The sequence below is a fragment of the Epinephelus lanceolatus genome, chromosome 21, assembly GCF_041903045.1.
Source record: "Epinephelus lanceolatus isolate andai-2023 chromosome 21, ASM4190304v1, whole genome shotgun sequence".
In the NCBI taxonomy this organism is placed as follows: domain Eukaryota; kingdom Metazoa; phylum Chordata; class Actinopteri; order Perciformes; family Serranidae; genus Epinephelus; species Epinephelus lanceolatus.
The window spans coordinates 21618531-21639324 of NC_135754.1; the positions used below are offsets into that span (position 1 = coordinate 21618531).

Consider the following 20794-nt stretch of genomic DNA (forward strand, 5'->3'; position numbering starts at 1 on the left):
GATCCCAGTGTTAAAATGCACAGCTTTACAGCAGAAATAAACAGCCTGGTACAGAAGGCAGTTTCCGTCTCTGTGGCTAATTTATAATAACTGTATGGAGGATGACAGCATGTATACAAGGCGCCACCTAAGTCTATATGTCAGATCCACCCCTTACTCCTGCAAAGCTTCACCCTCTCATCCAATTCTGGCTCCAAAAATCCAAGATGGCTGTGGCCAAAATGCGACACTTGAGGCTTCAAAATGGGAGTCCGCAAACTACAGGGTGACATGGTGGCTACATCCATTATAATTGTCACAGTTTGCGGTGATACACTATTATAGACAACACAGGTCATTGCTCTCAGCCTTTACATCCATCAATGGCCTGTCCTCAGCTATAAAAACAGGCAGGTTGAAGCCATCAGTTAACAACTAGCCGCAGCAATTACCAGTGTCACGGCCAGGATGACTTCCATTGACTGACAACAGCTTTAAATACACAGATGCTAATTAGTTACTGGTGAATTCAGTAAATGGCGTGCTTAAACTGACGCTGCTTAGTAATAATTTTGAGTGCTTTTAGAGTGCCGGCAATACAACGCCGCTCCACACGACAGTCAGTACATAAGTTGTGAGCGTGTATGAAGTGTGTTTGTGTGTCTGTCTGCATGAGTGTGTGAGAGAGATAAAGAGCGAGGCGCTGCATTAGATACATCCGCATGTTTGTGTGTAAAACATCTTCCGTGTTGCAGTCTCGTGAAATGTCAGCGCCCCCTCCCTCCCGTTCCCCCCACAGGTAGCTTCAAAGAGGTCAGCCCTCGTCCTCCTCCGTGGCATTTACAGCTGTCGTCTTTTCATCCCTTTGTCCCCCCACTCGCGATCCAAGTCTCGTCACCTATCCTCAGCTGAAATTATTCAAATACAACAGCTGCACCTTTGGATCCGAGTCCTCTCAACTGGTGACAAAAAAGAAAGCCCTTATCCAATTAGTGAATTAGTGTGGTAAAAGATCAGCTTTGTGAGATTAGGTCAATACCACCTTATGGCTCTAAGCGTCTGAGAGGCTGGTACTGGTTAAAATTCTGTCCTCCATGCACGGCTAATTTTCAAAATTAAAAACAGACAATGCCAACTTGGTTATGTACAAATACTCAATGTGTTTCAGCTAAAAATCCTAAATTACACAGAAAATGGTTTCATACAAACAAATTGCTTTTTATGTCGAGCACAAGAGAGAGGTCCTCACACAGATTTCACACCAGGAAGCCAATAAAAAACAACCAAAAGTTCAATCAGTATCAGACATCCATATGTCACTCGGCTGGATCAGCGTCTCATTATAGTCTCCGCTATCTCTCGTGGCCTCATTAAGGCTCGCTTATTCCATGTACTTATGTTAAACGGGGGCTTGTGAGCATTAGATGGCTCCCAGCCCAAATCCTAACAGCCCATATTTGGACAGGCCTCGTCATGGTCTGTTCACAAGCTCTTTCAAATGAACTGGACACAGTGCTCAGTGAAGAGCCAATCAGTTCAGCACTTGACAAGACTGGCAGTAGATAATCAGTTTATTTAAGATCATACAAGACGTCAGATCACAGATTCCACTGAAACTGTTGTGACTGTAACTTCATATTAGTCACTATGTGACAAAGTGCTGTGTGCAACCTAAAATGCCTCCTATTACAAGCAGTGTGGCAAATATTTATAATGAATGCATCATAAGCTCGCCCCTAAATCTTGAATTAAAATGGTTTGCAGATGCTGGATAATTAGACACTGCTAAGAATACTGCCTATCTTTAAAAGAGTACTCGTCTGTTTTAGCATAGCAGTCCTACAACAATGCAGGACTCAGGATGGATGTTTTTTTTTTTTAAAAGGATCAAATTAACACATCACAACCCGAGACATATTCCATGCATTCTTCTTCTTTGTTAAAACTTGGTGCCTACATTACCTACAAAGCTAAAGAAATAGAACAGCAATAGCAGCTTGTAAAACCTGATGATGAGGTAGATAATCAAAATTTAATAAACTGCAATTTTATAAAGGGCAAAGGCAAATATTAAAATAAATGTTGATTGTATTTAAGTCCATGTGTGAATATAATCATGGTACCGTAGGTCTGTATCGTATTTAGTCTAAATGGGTAAAAAATATAGAAATAACATAACATAAGTCCAATTAATTATTAAAAATTTGCATGTAAGGCTGCAACTTATGATTATTTTCAGTTTCAATTAATCTACTAATTATTTTGACAATGAATCTATTAATGATTTAGTCTATAAAATGTCCAAAACGTTTGAAAATTGCTCATCAGAATTCCCCAGAGCCCAAAGTGACGTGCAACAAACAGTCCAAAAAGCCCAAAGACTCTTCATTTATTGTCGTAAAGACAAAGAAAGGCAACAAATTCTCCCATTTAAGAAGCTGGAACCAGAAAACAGTTTCAGTCAGGAACACTTTAGTCAAAGACGACTTTATTTCCATTTGTAGTATTATATTTGGCGGTATGGCTCTGTTGTGGGGCCTCTCTGCCTTTCCTGGGCCTACGCAGAAAGAATACGGCAGAGAGAGCACCTCTCCACCTTTCCATGTGCCTATGAGGAAAGCCTGAGGCGGAGAGAGCAAACCTCCCTGCCCTTCGAATATGTCTTTGTAGGGAGCCTTATGGTAGAAAGGCAAACCTCCCTGCCCTTCCACACGCTAATGAGGAAAGCCAGAGGTAGAGAGAGCAATCATCTCTGCCCTTCCATGCGTATACATGGAAAGCCTAAGGCTGAGAGAGCAGCAGCAAAGACCCCCCGGGAACAGAACAGAGCAGCATCAGTGACAAACAGAAATGACACTGATAAGTCAGAGACAGCATGAAAAGGAGGATATGGGTGGAGGCAGGTTGCAAAGCAGCTTGCAGAGGATAATAGGAAATAGGGCGCCCTGAATGAGATTCGCCAGTTGGTTGCATAGAAAGGAATCATGTGATCTATTCCTTCCATCAGTCAGCTGCTCCATCAGTTGATTGGGCTGTTTGAGATCAGCTGATGTAGCAGGGATGTGAGCTGAGCTGAATATTTTACGTTGAAAATTATATTCTTTTTTGACCTAATCTTTGCAGCTACTTTGTTTAAACGTTCTATCAGGTATTAAATTGTCAGCTCAAAACAACTGCAGTTATGCTTTTGTTAACAGCCGTATCATGTCTCTAAAGACGAGTGCATACATTAAAATGGAGATTAATATTTTTAATGTCTGCTCTCATTTGAGAAAAGCAAACATAAAAGCAAAGAGAGTCCTTTCTAGGACACATGAATGGATTTGTGTCTAATTGCCCTTTTAGCAGCAGCTAGAGCTACAGACAGAAAATCTTGTTTTTTGGGGGTAGTTTTTTTAAAGGGAGATTGATTATGTCTGCACCTGTCAGACACTGATAATAGAGTTTATCAAACAAAAGTGAGAAAAGGATTCAAGTCGGAGGTTCGCAGGGATTGTTTCACCAGCTGTTCACCAGCTTGTATTTGGTTATAAAAAAATCTATTCCAAAATGCTTATTCTTGCTGTGATTCTGAATGGGTAATTTTCTATCAGAGAAAATGGTGTTAATAAGCGGCCTGGATCAACAGAAAAAGCTCACATTGATTGCTTTAGAGGTGTGCTGACTTTAAAGCAGTTCTTAGTCGTTTGACCTTATAGCTTCAACGTGTTTCAGACACAAGTACTTACATAAGTGATGCACTGGATGCCCCACTTTATACATCAAACCTATTTACTCGGACAGGATATAAGACAGACCTTATCTACTTCAGCAATAATCACTACAAATTATTCTGCTGATTTGGCCATTAGGGAAATGTGGCCGAGAGAACCGCCACATGAGAAGCAGTTAAAGACTACTTGCAGAGCTGAAGCACCCACAACAGCAGCACTAAAGAACACCCTCAAGCTGCCACAGCTTTCAGGGAAAGGTGACCAACACGCAGCTTTTCTTTACAACTTCTCCTCAAAAGTAGGGCAGCTGAAAATGCCACATCAGGAACCTTAAGGTATTGTTTTTCTCAGGTTTATAAAGCCATGCAGCAGAAATGCTTAAGTGTTTATTAGTATGGCATTTTGAAATTGAACGTTGAGAGGGTGTACAAATCCTTTGTTTAAACCAGGTTTAACTGAATAAGTGGTCAAAATTATCATATCTTAGGCTGGTCAGTTCACAGGTTGTAGCTACAGATATTGAGCATCCATTCCCATCAAACCTGCAATGATTTTTGCCTTTGCAGCCAACAAAAGCTGGTAACAAATCCCTATAGAATCCAAGAGGATTTCAGGGTGAGCACAGTGAGGGTTGTGTTTCAAAGAAAAAACATTATCACGTTCTGTTACTAAATTAGCTAAACACTTTGACTGAACTTTACACTGGGAAGCACAGACTTCAAATGCAGAGCAACTGTCCACTCAGACGCGCCGCATCACAGATCAGACGTAAAAGCCTTTGCACACTGAGACAGTTTTTGTCATTTCGAAATTGTCGCACATCTAAAAGTAAATATGACCTCACATTGTGTCAATCATGTCTTCACAATGACTCTGAAATTTTCGTCAGTCATTTCAATTTTCGGAATAGGTTTGATTTTCAACATTTCTCGAAAAAAAAAAAAAAACAGTAGTAAAATAGTATGCAAAGGCTTTAACAAAGTAGGAAATAACAATAAAAACAACTAAAACAGACCAAAGAAGGAAACCATTTAACTTCGTAGCCTACATACTCACTCATGGCTGAAGCACAAATATGAAGTGAACAAAAATAACTGAACCAAATGACCAAATCAACAGAATCTACAAGTGTACAAAATTGGGTAAGCAAAATGTTTCGCGGTCCCTGTGTGTGTGATAGACAGAACAAAACCGGCATATCTGCACCTGGTGGAATTGTCCCTCTTAGCTCCCTCAAAGTCAAGATGGAGGCGAAGGTAACAAATACAAGTGACTTATTCATCTCGTGATGTGCTGAACTTCAGTGGATCATCACATACCAGGTATGAAATTAATTGATGGTTGTTGTTTTTTTGAGCTATGACGAAGGCCAAAATGTGGCCCACAACAGATGGTAAGGCCTTTTGTTCGTAGCAGAGCTGATTTCCGGAAAACTTGCGGGCCCTAACAGCTGGTTAAGAGGAGTGAGAAGTGAGGAGTCAGCAGTTAATGACGGTATAAAACAGTCAATACAACAGGTGTTTTCAACAAATGTGAATCACCACAACCATAAAAGGTACACAAAACATGAGGCTGAGGGTCCAGTAGTATTCAAGATTACGTGCAGATAAGCAGATACATACACATGATCCCCTCTAGGCTTACACCTGAGATAAATATATACAGCAGATTTATATATCGAATTAATTCATTCATTCATAGATACAAACGGATGCATCATCTGCAAACAAATCTTGAAACCCTCCTCACAGAATAAAAAGTATTTTGTTCCTCCAGTGACAAAATTTTTCAATCACCTGAAATTAAGAGATGAAAGGGATTTTTATTTAACTATTTATCTATTTTCATGTGGCAGCTGAAGGGCAGCGACAAACAGATGACGGGAATGCCAAGAGCAGACAGGAAAAGTGAGCAGAATTTTAATGACGTGAGCCCATCTGCCTGCATTAATTTTTATTGACTTTAATTCTTTGGATAGGCACGATTCGGAGTCACGGTAGCTATCATTCTTGTTTATTTTCATATATCAATTAGAGGATATAAAATTTGGATCTTATGATTATCAATGTCATCCCCAAAGGGGGAATAAATTGTGGGAGCTTTATTAGTAGACTGCAGGTCATAAGGCTGGATGTGCACCAAATTAAACTTCCTGCTATTGACTATCAGACAGCATCTAGGAGAATATAGGATTCAGTCTGAGGAGATGGAAATGATCGTTGCTCCGACAGGAACCTGTAACCAGCCCATGCAGTTTGCAGTTAAGGGCAGTGAGGTGAATTTACATACATTTGCTCTCTTCCTCAACTCCCTGCGCCGAATCTTTCCTACCCTCTTTTTGAAATTATGATGCCAATCATCTCATCTTTCACCCCTTTTCATCCCCATCTTTTCTCAACCCCATCTCTCACACCAGCACTGAATATTAATGTTTCATTCCGTCCCCTTTACCTTAAGTATTTCGCAGCATCTCTGCTTGCTTCTTTCATACCTTGTCCACGAGTCCACTTAACTTAAAAGCCACCATTTATCTGAATTATCAAATTAATTTTTAACCAAATGTATTCTTGACAAGATAATCAATCAAATATCGGGATGTCATACCTCTTAAAGAAGTATTTGCCATATGTATGGGTGAGGACTTATCTGCCAAAATGCAATTTTCTTTCGGTTTCAAGAGTGTTTTAGAAAAATGGGGGCACCATGAGCCTCTTTTTCATTTAGAAGTGTGGTTCAGTTCAGTTCTTTACACATTAGAAAGTTATTTTTGCATTTCAGTTGTTAAAAGCTGTGAATGGTACCAACAGAACCATTCCTATCATCATCCCTCTGTTGAGGTACCTAACACACTGATCTAAAGGGTGGAGCTAGAAACAATGCAGTCCGTTGACTGGTCAAGAGAGAATTGTCACTCTTGCTCCACAAGTACACAATACACAAATCATTATTTTTAATATCCCATCGACTGCGACAAAGATGTAACCTTTGTTAAATGTTGCTGTTGTCCCTGGCTTAATATGAGTAGAGGAAAAGTCTGCTAGCCTCTTGGCTAATGTATACAATGTAAAATGCCATAGGCTTGTGCTAAAAACATTAACATGTTGTATTTGTGGGGAAAAAGTGTTTGTCTGTGAATGCTGCGAGTTACAGTGAAGCTGATTTGTCTAATTGTGTGTGAAATTGTCTCTATTAAGCCATGTTTAATGTTTGTTTTGGGTGTGTTTTGAATCAACTAAACTTCACAGCAATTCAAAGAAACCCTGCCGCCGACTGGTGTTTTCAAAGGTGTAACTGAGTGACACAGACACACCACCACACAAGTATAAATGCTCATAATGGCGTAGCCCACGTGAGTAGGCTACTGCATAGGCTCTGCATAGAGCTGACGCACAAGTAGAAATCCTGCTCAAGTGTGCGTGACACAAAATACAAAATCAATCAATCAATCATCAATCTGTGAGGAGAAAATACAGTGGATGGGGCAGTGATGCAGCTATCAAGCTATCACCATCTGGTAACCCCAACCCCCGTCTGCTACATAATGAGAGATCTGTCTGCGGTGGAAATACTAAACACACTAGCGTTTAGGTTCATGTCTGTATGGGTTACACGGTTCTAAGGGTACTATACCGAAAGTGGTTAGTGGAAATGCAACTACAATGTTTATTTGAAGGTTTGTAGGCACTTCTGATACTTTTGGGAAAATGCTGCCTCAGCTGACATTTTGAGGGGGAACCTTATTTAAATACTGCCATGGTCAGGTGTATGTCATACGTCAAGAGAATGAACGTGTTCTCTGGACTTACTTCTCTCCGTCGTGAAGCCCAGCAGGTCTGCTTGATCTTCCACACGACTGCAGCCACCAGGAGCAGTGATAGAAAGCAACTGGAATGAAAGAGAGGAAACGATATCAAGCAACATGACTTTAACTAATAGCAGCTGTCACCGTGAAAGTGCACGCACATATTCTTTACATACAGGGAGCAGTCGTCCCTCGGGTATTTAAAGCATTTCTGCATGCAACAGGAGATACTGAGTACAAACATATGCAGCTCAACCCAGGAGAGTTTCATGTTGCAAGAATCCCTATCTTTACATTACATCCTTCACCAGCTGAAATTCAATAGTTCCACATTCTGGTCCATTACTGGACATGTACATGTAAAAGACCTTATGTCCCTTATTTTGGGTTGGATTGGCTTTAACTAAGCTTTTATATAGAAACATTTCATTTGTGTGTATTTTCATAATATTTTATTGATATACTAAAACAACTACACGAGGTGAAACAGGACAGACTCAAATATTCAAAGTTCCCTTCTAACTTAAAGACAAAACAGGGGAGATGATATAAAGAGGTAGCACATTCATTTCTTAGTAGACTGGATATTTTGGCTGATTACTTCAATTAATAACCCAACAGTAAAATCATTAGTCAAGGGAAATTCAACAAGGTCTGAGAGCTGCTGGGATAGAAAACTATGACTGATTGAGAGCTTCCACTTCATTATCCTGATGACAGATGAGAGCGTTAAGATTATGTGCTGAAGAGACTTTCTGCACTTTCCGTCAGCTTGTCAGAGCAACATGTGGGAGACCGAGCATTGTGGTTAGGTAAAGATATATGGCACGAAATTATAGGTCAAGTATTAGTGTCAGTTTATTTTAAATTCAACTAATTGCTCAATCATTAACAAACTGATTATCTTGACCCCATTCATAAACAATCCGGCAGCCTGCTGAACGAGCTAAAACACAAGTTCTCTCTTAAGTCTACACTAAACAATACATCGAAACTAAATTGCTCGATCATACGCTGTGTCACTATTTGGTTGCACCACGGAGAAAAATGACTTAAAACAGTTGGTGTATGTAATTTGCTCCTCATCCTACAAGTTATCACACCTTTCAAAACAATGCACAATAACATTCACGATTTTACGGAGGACTTTTGCCTACTTACTAGGTGTAAGATTCAAATTGTAACTATGTTGAAACTATTTCAGCTGGTGTAACCCTTACAATCTAAGTAGCTAGTAAACTGTGACCTCCATCCATCCATTTTCACCCGCTTTTCTGGGGCCGGGTCGCGGGGGCAGCAGGCCAAGCAAAGCACCCCATGTCCCCCTCCCCAGCAACACTTTCCAGCTCCTCCTGGGGGACTCCAAGGCATTTCCAGGCCAGATGAGATATGTAATCCCTCCAGCATGTTCTGGGTCTGCCCCGGGCCCTCCCACCAGTTGGACATGCCTAGAACACCTCTAACATCAGATGCCTGAACCACCTTAACTGGCTCCTTTCAACACAAAGGAGCAGCGGCTCTACTCTGAGCTCCCTCCTGATGTCTGAGCTCCTTACCCTATCTCTAAGACTGAGCCCAGCCACCCTACGGGGGAAACTCATTTCAGCCGCTTGTATCCGCAATCTCATTCTTTCTGTCACTACCCAGAGATCATGACTATAGGTGAGGGTTGGGACGTAGATGGACTAGTAAATTCAGAGCTTTACCTTCCGGCTCAACTCCCTCTCCACCAAAATGGTCTGGCGCAGCGCCCGCATCACTGCAGAAGTCGCACCAAACCACCGATCCATCTCACGCACCATTGTACCCTCATCTGTGAACAAGACCCCAAGACACTTGAACTCCCTTGCTTGAGGCAGTAATTCTCTCCCAGCCCAAACTGCGACCTGAGTCAGAAGTTACATTCGAACTAGGCTACTTTTAAATGTACGTCAGATCGTGGTTTCCAACAATAGGATAAAAAAGGTAAAATCAAACTGAGAGACCTGCTCCCAAACTAGATTTTATTTTTGTTTCTTACAAATAAGGCATTATATTAAGACGAGAACGACCCTTAAAGATCACCCTGAGATATCTGCTATTGACAAAAAGCCTTTTCAACAACCAGTGAAGGTGTCTCTTACTCTGTTTTATGACGTAATGTGTAGCCTGTCTGCTAATAATACACAGAGGATTAAAAGTGTATGGGAGGAGGAACTGTCAGTGACTACTGATGAAGAGACGTGGGGGGGTAATTGGAGGTACGCCAAAAAGATATCCATCTGTACTCGAATAAAAGCAATCCACTTCAGAATTATACATAGAATACTAACATCCCCTAAAGGCAGGCATTTCTTTTAACCCCTCACTTTCTCCTCTGTGTTTCAAATGTAAACCAAAATAGGTACATAATTCATTGCCTATGCTCATGTTGTGAATTACAGAAGAATTGGTCTTCAATACTATGTTAAATAGATAAATTATGACAAGAACTCAGAAGTGGATCCAATGTCTTCAATGTGTCCCACAGAAGAAGACAAACTTCATTAGATTCTACGTCTGGCGGTATTTGGTGTGACTGTATAATTTTCAGACTGAAGTCTCTTCTAACAGGGACACACAGTGATGAGACAGCTGACTCATATGAATGAGATCTATGTCATATATGTCTGGTGTATGAAATGTCTGTCATCACAGCGCTGCATTTTTATAAACTGTGATAATCTGTCAGATCTCTTGCCGTCAGCGTCCAGGCGCTGTCTCATTCCTTCTCTTGCTCATACATCTTAAGTTACATCAAGAAACTACTATCTAACAGCAGAATGTTACCAGCGGAAACACCAGGACTGCAACGTTTAACAACTTAAGTTATATCTGCTGCCTTACATTTAACACAAAGCTTTGCTTGATCACCAGAGCAGCTCCAGTATGCGTTGGGCCCCGACAGTGGATAAGGAAAAACTCCTATTCTTGTGAAAGATAAGAAAATTCAATAATTATTTTGCTCTAATTATTGTCCACTCACTGAATGAGAAGGGAACATGACCCTGTTGCTGAGGTCCAGGAACAAAGACAATCATATCTGGATTGGAAACACATACTGTAACATGAGCAATGAGCCTGTGTCTTCAGGGACACGCAACATTTCTAAAGTTGGCAGCCTCGTCCAATAGGCACATTTCACCAGAGACACATGACTAGATCTGATTTCACAGGCCCGTTTGTTTGATATTTCAACTTGGCTTTCAATTTGCCGGCCACACCTGCTAGATCTATCGGTTCGGATCTTTGAAGAAGGCGATAGCGTCTGTGTGATAACGCTTGGAAAATACAGCTTCTGAAATAAAGCAAAGAGGGGGCTACCAAGCAAAAGAAAAAAAAAATAAGGGAAGTAGGATTAAAGCGTTCAGTGATGGGAAACTCTGTGCTTCAAACATCTCGCCATCGCATGTGGAATTTATTTTAGAGGTGCACGAGCTGGGAACCCTTTCATTCTTTTAGAAATACTTGCACCATCTTAGAAACCTTTGAAGATAACAGTGAATGGGTGGAGGGAGGGGAGTGTTGTGGGGGCTTCAATGACATTTTCATGTGGCAGAAGTGACAAAAATCCCTAGACAGATGTTTGGCTTTCATCGTCACTATTTTAGACAGTAAAGAAGCTTAAATCTCCTTTGCTGTTCCTTCCGCTTCTGATGTTAATAAAAGAAGTTCTGCAATCATTGTAACGCCTCAAGGTAGTGAAGGACAAATATAAAATTCTTTACACAAAGATGCACTCAAGTTTTCTAGAAGTAGTTATTGACATTGGATAGGTTGATTTGTAGAGCTAGTACCGGTAACTGTAGGTGTGCACTTCCACTCACCCAAATTTACTCATGAGCAAAGCAGGACAGTAGCTGAGTGTTGTGATCTCAGACAAATCCTAATGTTCTTTATACCATCTCACATTAATATTATCATGCATTTTCAATAGCAGGCAGCAAATTTTTGATGGTGATATTGTCACATAATGTGTAACATCAGACAATTGGCCTTTCTCAGAGAGGAAACTGAACTCAGCGCTGCTTTCTGTTAATTACAAGCTCATTTGTGTAACCACAAGGCTACAGTTACCGCATGGGAAAGCAATCAATAATATCTATACTTGCTTTCTGCTGGCTTTTTAGGCCGCTAAAACATGATCCAAGGAGCTCTGTACAGAGCACCCTTGACCTCTTCTTCTCCACAGGGACACCGGCTGACATTATTGTATTTCAGAGGCTGTCTTGAGCTGAATTTTAAAGCTAAGTTAGGGTAAATTTTGGCGAGGGAAAAACTGGCATGTTCATTTTCACAGGTTCTATGGGTACCCAAAAGTCTCCCCTTTACAAACATGCCCACTTTATGGTAGTCCTATGCAGTTTGGAGCAATACAGATGTGTTATTTGCATATAACGTATTGGAATATTTCTGCATGCTGGGGTCCCTAAAGAGTCTTGGAATTGCATAAATTGTGTATGACTGAAAAACTGTGACTCGCATGTCTTCCATGAGCCCAATTTTATTCATGTGTGATGATGCTAACCCCCAAAGTAGCCATTTCACTGTACTGAGACCATTTTTGAAATGGATACCACTGTATAAAATGACCTACTGTGACCTCTGGGATAATCAGAGCCTCAAAAAAATACAACCACAAAACACAATTCTTACAAAAATGTCTGAATGTCAGTAGTTTCTGACACCAAATCAAAGCATGGATTTTTTTTATGGTGTTCCTCAAAGTCGTGGTGTCTTAATGTGGTATTTTGGTAAGTTTTTTGACTATTTTTATCGATTCTCAAGTGGTCAAAAATGTGTAAATTTTCCAGTCAACTGGAAAAATGGTGCAACAACTTCTGAGACATAATTTATCATGGGAATGGCCATCATGTACTTCCATCATAATGTTTTAAACCTTAAAATTACTCTAAGCTTTAAAGTTTGAATAGGCACCTGATGAAACACAATGTTTTTTACATACCTATGACTATAAAAACTTGACAGAGTGCTGAGCTGCGTCTTAAATTAATCATCAGTTTCCCAGCTTTCAGATGATGCATAACACTTCTCTGTGGCATATACTGTTGACCTGTTATCTCCCCCTAAAGATCCCCTGCCCACCCTTAAAAAGATAAAAATGCATCTATAGTACGTAGATGCGAAGTACAAGACATTTAAATGCTAAATAAGGAGGCATCATTATTTCATGTAGGTGTCAAAAAAAAAATAAAATTGTGAAATATAGTCCTGCACCTCTTTAAAATATTTAGAAATGACAAACATTTTAGTTCTGTGTTGTGTCATTCGACCTTCTCTGAGAGCTTTATAAATGAAGTTGGTGATAAATAAATAACGAGTGCATGCATGCTTCCTAATAAATCTGCCGCTTGCACCTATATGGTGTGAACACATAGTGACAGTAATGTGCGTGTGTACACACTTACATATTCTGTAAATAGACACACGCATGCAGATGTGACTGGAAAGACACTTGTTAATTAGTATAAATTAGACCCTAGGGTTCCACTGCAAGTATAGCGAAGCATCCTATTAGAGAGTTTCAACACCATCTAATCAGAACGCATAAAACAATCAGTCTCTAATTAGATTATAACTAAGGCAGTGCTGTGCAAGTAAACATTGTTTATAAAGTCACTTAGATGAAGAAGCCATGTGAAAAATGTAGGAAAAAAATACTTCCTAACAGCTTGTCGTGTAAAAGGTGAGGCGATATTTGAATAATAATAATAATAATAATAATAATATTTGAATAGAGAAAACAACAGTGGGAGAAATCGTTCGCAGTCATGCCATCATTTCTTCACCCTCTATCTCGCATACAAGGAGGTCTCAAAACCCTGTGGGGTGATTTGACATTTTGTCATCAGGCTGATTATGTTTCCCGCAGGTTCATCCCCTCCAAACCTCCCCCACACACACACACACCAACACACACGCACACACATGCTTGTGACTGCATCAGGGCCTTTTGCTTTTCCTGAGTTTATGGGTCAGTGAGAACTGGACAACAAGGATGCAGAAAAGACTGGAGAGAATCAGTATAACCTGCACGACAGTGGGAAAAAACAAAAGGAAGAAAAAACACAATGCATACTGATGGAAAAAGATGCGCAACATTAGGCTGGCAAACAGGGAAAGCTGTGTGCTGTGTAATGGATTGCCTGGGTTGATTTCCATTGGATTTAGAGAGCAAGCGAGTGTCAGAATTCAATACATTTCACATCCAAGAGGAATACATTTTTAACGGACGTAGAGTTCTGTAAATAGCATTCAAACAAAAATTTCCAAGAGAAAGGAGTACAACCTTTTAGGCCACAGGCGTAGATCACAGGCGACACACCCCCCTCAATATGTAGAACAGTAACAGAGGACATTTACTTCAATGAACTGCTACAACACAACTTACAGACCAGAGTCCTGCATGGGTCGGATTTTCAAAAGCCGCTCCCCAACCGCCACCTGCACATATGGCCAATAAGTTCCACAACTTGACCCGGGCTGCCAAAAACAAGATTCAAGGCCTAACCCAAAACCGCAGATCCTATAATAACAATGAGCTATTCAAATAATCTGGTTCAGAAGCGCATTTCATACATGTGAAACAAAGACAGTATAATTTAAAACAAAGGTTATTCAAGAAATACATTTTATATTAATATTTTTTTGCTTATTCTCATAATATTGAGCAGCACATCTCCACAGTTAACGCACCTGTTAGTAATGTGCCTGATAGAAAAGGCTCTCATAATCCACCTGACGCAGAAGAGTCAGAGGATTAAACCATTGAAACATTAAATAAAATTATTGTTACCGGTGTTATCATTTTATTTTAATATATTTATCATCCAACACCGGGAACCAACCCAAATGTTCTTTCATTAAATAAAACTGAGACAAAAAAAAGCTCCTGCAAATCGTCTTTTTTTCTGGGATCCCCCGCCAAATATCAAACCCAATGCAGGACTCTGACACAGTAGGTGGTGACAATTTGTAACCTCAAAAACAATGGTTGCATTCTATTTAAAAAAAAAAGGGCAGAAGGAAAAAGCAACTACGCACGGTTGAATCAGGAAGTACCATGATATTTCCACCATAAAGTGAAGCAGAAAAGGCGCAAACTGGCGTCTCAAAACTCACCAGAATGCATGGAATTTCTTGGGGGAGGACCCGGTAAACCCTTTACTTAATAAGGGTCCCCACAAATGTTAAAAAAAACAACAACAAAGGAGCATAAAAACACTACATCCTTGCTATGGAGCATAATGAAAAGTGCTCACTCATTTGTTATTTCAGACCAAAACTGTTGCTTTGTTTATTTCCCCGTGCCCCTTCAGTGACCCTATTTAAAATGGCTTCCTGTGCAAATGATGCAAGTAGCTGTCAGACACATTTTTAGATAAAATAAGCGCGTCCTTCTCCCCTTTCCTTCCAAGAATTCCTGAATTCGGCTATTCAACTGTAATTTGATCGGATGGAGGCAGAAGATAACTGATTGTGTGACAGCGTTTCGGGAAAGTTATTGTGGGCCGGGCAATGATGGACAGGTGCCTTAGGCAAAGGCTGTCTTCTATTCCCACCTTGACAGCTACACAGATAATATGTTAGTCCATCAGGTTACTCTGGGGAGCACACCTTGACATAAAATGGAGAAAACATATACACTGAAACTGCAGCATGGTTGCTATCAGCGTTAGGTGTGAAAATAACAGTCCCCACAGATGACACTGATCTAATGATGGAAACAATCTTAAAGAGACAGTTCACCCCAAATCAAAAATACTTATTTGTTTCTTACCTGTAGTGCTATTTATCATCTAGATTGTTTTGGTGTGAGTTGCCAAATGATGGGGACAGCAGCCATAGAGATGTCTGCCTTCTCTTAAATATAATGGAACTAGCTGACACTCAGCTTGTGGTGCTCATAGGGCCATAAAAACACATCTGAAAAACTACACAGCAATGTCTCCTTCCAATGTCTCTTACTACTGAATTACACCCACCAACCGTATCACAGCACAGAAAGAAGTGTGCATCTCCCAAGGCTATTAAATGAAGGCCTAATGACCTCATGGGAGCTATGGCGTATTACACATGCGATGTAACTGGAGCCATTATGTAAGAGTGCTACAACAGACAGCACTACAAATAAAAGGATGGTGTCCACTCAGGTGCTCTTTGGGGGCACTCTTTTTAGCCTCCTTGGGTGCGCTCGACCTGACGGAACTTAAAGATCATCCCTATGTTCTATGATAATGCACATGCTACTAGGCTTTCAGCAAGTGCAGACCAGACTTTACTGCTCATGCGTTGTACCAAAATGATAAGATGTGACATGACACCGTGTCCCAGCCTTCATTTGATAGCCTTGGTATCTCCTGCTAGCACACTTAGCACAACTGAGCTAGCTGAGTAGATGCACACTTCCTTCTGCACAGTGATATAAGCAGCAGGTGCTCACAACAAGGTCTGTGGATTATCTTGAGTAACCAGGTCATGATTTCTGGAAAGACACATTGCTGTTGAGTTTTTCAAATGCATTTTTTGGCACTTTGAGCACCCCAAGCCCAGTGTCATCTAGTTCCATTATATTGGAGAGAAGGCAGACATCTCTACGGCCAATATCTCCAACACTCAGCAACTCACACCAAAACCATCTGGATTGATAAATAGCACTACAAGTAAGAGAAAAATATGTATTTCTTATTTTATGACGAAGTGTCCCCTTAACTTATCCACTGCCGATCTGACTGATTTGGCATGACTACTGTAACTAAAGCTTTGTGAGAGATCTCTAAGACGGACAGCGTCAATGCTGATCCTTTAAAGCTTTTTAAAAATGCCGATATCTAATTCAGGGCATACATTTTCCAATTATACTCACATCCTCTTAATGTATTCAGACTTTGCTGTGCTTTTCAGAGAACTCAATTGACTCATTTTAAACATTTCAATGAGAAAAGATTTCCATCGCAGCTCTCAGGATGAAAAATCATTAAGAGCCCCTCGTATCTTGATCGCCTATGCCTTCTCTTTAGACGGCACTCGCGGAGCAATATGCACCTATTTAAATGGTTACTGGCTGCTTCATCTGCCACTTGAAAAAGGAAAATCGCTGCCTTGAAGACACAAGATGCATTAACATGTACTCGGTTAACAGAACAGGCTCAAGTAACTCAATAAGCCCCAAGAGGAAGGGGCGGAAAATGAAGAGGTGGTAGGTCAAATTCTGGATAATGCTTCCTGACTACTGAGCAGATGAAACAAATGATCGAGTGTGTATGTGTAAGTCGTATTCATATTTGACTCACTTACCTGAAAAATGTGACAAAGAACTGGACAAGGTCCATGATACTGTTGTGTTGGGAGAAGGCAATCTGTGTGACAGAAAGAAGAGAAAGACAAATTACCAAGGATAACTAGTATTTAACGCCAACATAACATGGTTATGAATCACCCTACTAAAAGGTATATGAGGGACTGCTATTATGCTATTAATGATTATTTAATTCTAAGGGGAAAACACTTTGACTTCATTCCGACTGACTTCTCCCAGTTGATCTGTGACACCGTGAAAGGGTTAACACGATTTAGTGTCGACAGTTCAAGTCTGCAGTTAGAGCAGAATGGACCAGCTAAAAGGTCACTAACGAGATTTCGTCTGTAAAAGCTTCTGCTCGTGGAAAGAAATGTCTGTTTGAATACAGTGAAGAAAGATAAAAACAGGGCAGAAAGATTTCTGTTTGTAGACAAGCCACGACCTCTGATAAATAAATGTTTTTCCAAAATGTTTCAGGACATTAATCTATTGATACATCTATTGAGTATGACTTGTGTCAAATATGTCTATGTAATGCATTTTGACAGGCTCTTCTTTAAAGTAGAAATACACTTTCTTTTGCCTTAACTTTTCATGCTGAAGTAAATGTTGGTTGCATAATGTAATGGCTATAGAATAATGACACCATCAGGATTTATATTGGTTTCCTATATGCCTCGCTTTCACCACGTACGATCTCCTGGGAAAATGAAGGCTTGATTTATAGCACAAAGGAAGTACTTCAACCATGGCCCAACCGAAACAGGAAGAAGATAGAGCTTTTGTTTTCCCAAGGAGCTATCCCCAATTACCAAAGAGCGTCAATGTCATTTTTCTGCAGTTACTATTCCCAGTAGCAGGGATGGTGTAACAGCTTTGGTAGTAGTAGTTGCTAGACTCTGAAAAATGGTAAGCAATCTGGTTGTCTTTGTGACAGCAGCACCAACAGTAACAATAATACCAAATCAAAATGCCAGAGGAGGTGGGTTGAATTCATGTCTGTTTCCACATCAATAGCTCGAGGCCAGAGATGAAAGATACTGGCATATTTAGATCTTTTAATAACTCTGTTTACAAATTGTAAAACCACAAAAAACAATACAATCCAATAAACGACTAAATATTACAATAAAATCATACACTTTCATTCTTCTATTAAATCAAGTGACAAACTGTTCACAACAACGCATCTGCTGTCTTAGTTTACAAACTGTCACACATCTCGAGCAGTATAATCCAAGTCTCATTTATCTTGTCATATGCTCAGTGTTTTCCAAGTGGCAACCTCCAGGGCTGAAAAATGAAGCCAATACAGAAGTGCCAAAAACTGCAGTTCTTTGAATGGCCACTTGAGGCTGGCCCCAGAAGCCAGTCAATTCCCACAGACCCCTATTTTAAAATGCCAAACTTAACTGCAGAAACAAACATGTTTACAGCCTGGTACAAAACAGTTTTGGTCTCTATAGATAATGTCAACATTCATGACAACTGTACAGGGGGTTAATTCTTAATTCACTCACCTGTTTACATTTTATTAAGGCTTAAAGTTACGCATAATTAAGGGAAGGATACTGACAGACTGCCAATAGTGTCTCCAGCCTTTCACTCAGATCTACCCTTCTCTCCTCTTCTGTTATCATTTATCATTAACTGAAGACAGTTTTTTGACATCCAGGATTTCACATCCTGGAGGCAGTTAAGGACGGATGTGATGAAGCTGGAATCCCCTGGGTTTAATTGAAGGTACATTTTTGTGTCACCAGCATAACAGTGAAAGGAGACATTGTGCTGGCTGAAAATGGAGCCTAATGGAAGCTTGTACAGTGCAAATGAAATGGGCCCTAAGATAGAACCCTGAGGTACACCATAAGTGACACGGGCAGAGGAGGGGGAGAGGCAAAAAGCCAAGATGGCAACCACCAAAAATGCAGAACTCGAGGCTTCAAAACAGAAGTCTACAAACCGAAGGGTGATGTCACGGTAGCTATGTCCATTATTTTTACATTTTCGCTTTAAAAAAAAAACCCTTGATATTTAAAACTGAATTTATCAGGAAACTTATCTATGCTCAAAGCCAGACTCCAATACAAAGTTTATTTATTTGTTGTTGTTGTTTTTTTTTTAGCAAAAAAAGTTTGTAAACTAATGTTTTGACATAGTGATAAAGAAATATTAATCCAAAAACATCACATTTAACAGTTAATTAAACTAACACTGACAGGGGACATATTACTACACAATTAGTGCTTTTGTTGCTCATACCACAAGTACATTTTGTTGATAAAACATATTCTTACTTAGTAAGGTTTTGAATGCAGCACTTTCACTTGTCATGGACTATTTTCAGTATGGTATGAGTACCTTTACTGTTGTAAAGGATGTGAACACTTCGTCCACCACTGGATTTACATCAGCAGCATGGCCAGTAAATAATGGATCAGATATAGTGTTTTACCTTCATTAAAAGAGGGATTACACACAGTCCCAGCTGCTAAATCACATCTGATAGGCCTCATCATTGTGACATGCCATTATCTACTGTAGATGCTTTAAAGGCATTTTGCCCTGAGCGCATTTAGACACACAAACACGACGTCATGTGCAGCAGCACTGAGCCCCCTGCGGTTGATAGCACGTAGGCTCGGGTAATAGGGCACAAATTGTGCTATTAGAGGTGGATTACTTGCGTCATGTTAAATGCTTTGAATGCTGATAAGGCAGAAATTCAAAAAGGTACTTATTTTGGTGACTCAATATCAATGACAGCTAATGTATTCGTTCTAAATACACACAAAAGAAGAAGGAAAGTATCCCTCTGGACTGATGTTCTTTACTGACAACTTCATCATCCTTGCAAACGTCTCCCACCTTTGACTTCTTTCAACCTCTTTAATATAAAGACTGAGATCACTGATCTGAAATGAGATGCTCACTGACATGGTTAACATGATTCAAGAGCACACATTACACAGATGTTTGGCTGGCTTTTTTTAGTATGTGGAGTGGTTCATTCAACCCTGCTTTTCCCATAATATAAGGTCAAAGCAATACGTTTGGGGTTAATTTAATTTCAACTCATCTATCTGAGCCGATCAATGGCATCATTTGAGAATGTACTTCCATTACGAGTGGACTTCTATTACATTGGACAGCCCTCTTAGATAACAATTATACTAACACATGATGATTTAAAGAAAAATCTTAGCTCAAGACCTCCCCTTTACTATCTTTACCTACATTTAAATGCTGATTTCATTGCGTCAGAACCTAAACACTAAGGCTCAGAAGTGCATTCTCAAATTCTGCTTTATCTCATCCAGGTCTACACTCTCATCCCTGCATCATAAAGGCGAGCAAGTGAAAGAGAGACCTTATCCTGTTACAAAAGCTATTTGCTGTAACAGCCCGGGCCAGTCCATAATAAATAAGTGACTGTTGGCCAGGAAATCTAATAGAAAACTATTACTGGGCCACCTCCACAGATGGACTGACCCCAGAGATATTATCGCCACACCGGTCCAATCATCTGCCTCGTGAAAGGGAGGCACAGGACAAATATAAAAATCAATACTTGGAAGTGGGTTAATTAGCAAAAAGGTAATTGTGAGCTATCATTAGGAATGATAATTGTATCTATCAAGTTCCTCTGTAAAATTGCCTCTGTTAACAGTCCAGTGTGTAGGATTTAGGGGGATATATTGGCAGAAATGCAACAAAATATAATGGGTATGTTTCCTTTAGTGTATAATCGCCTAAAAATACAGTTTGTCACTTTTCCTTTACCTTAGAAGGAGCTGTTTATATCTACATAAGAAGCAGGTCCTTGTCCATGGAGTCCATAAGGTTGACCGCCATGTTTCTTCAGTAGCCCAGAACGGACACACCGAACAGTAAATCTAGATAGGGCAATTCACATTTTTGTGTTGGCCACCGTAGTTAGTAGCCCCTCTGCGACTAGCC

At 40.1% G+C, this 20794-nt stretch overlaps 1 protein-coding gene across 1 annotated transcript in view; it reads right to left on the minus strand.

Moving 5' to 3' along the window:
- Positions 1-20794, minus strand: part of atrnl1b (attractin-like 1b) — a 114877-nt gene that overhangs the window by 24806 nt on the left and 69277 nt on the right. Inside the window, exons 25-26 of the mRNA XM_033611297.2 lie at positions 16831-16892; positions 7499-7577 (exon numbers count right to left, since the gene is read on the minus strand). Of these exons, the coding sequence (XP_033467188.1) occupies positions 7499-7577; positions 16831-16892 (141 nt within the window). The remainder of the gene's footprint in view (positions 1-7498; positions 7578-16830; positions 16893-20794) is intronic.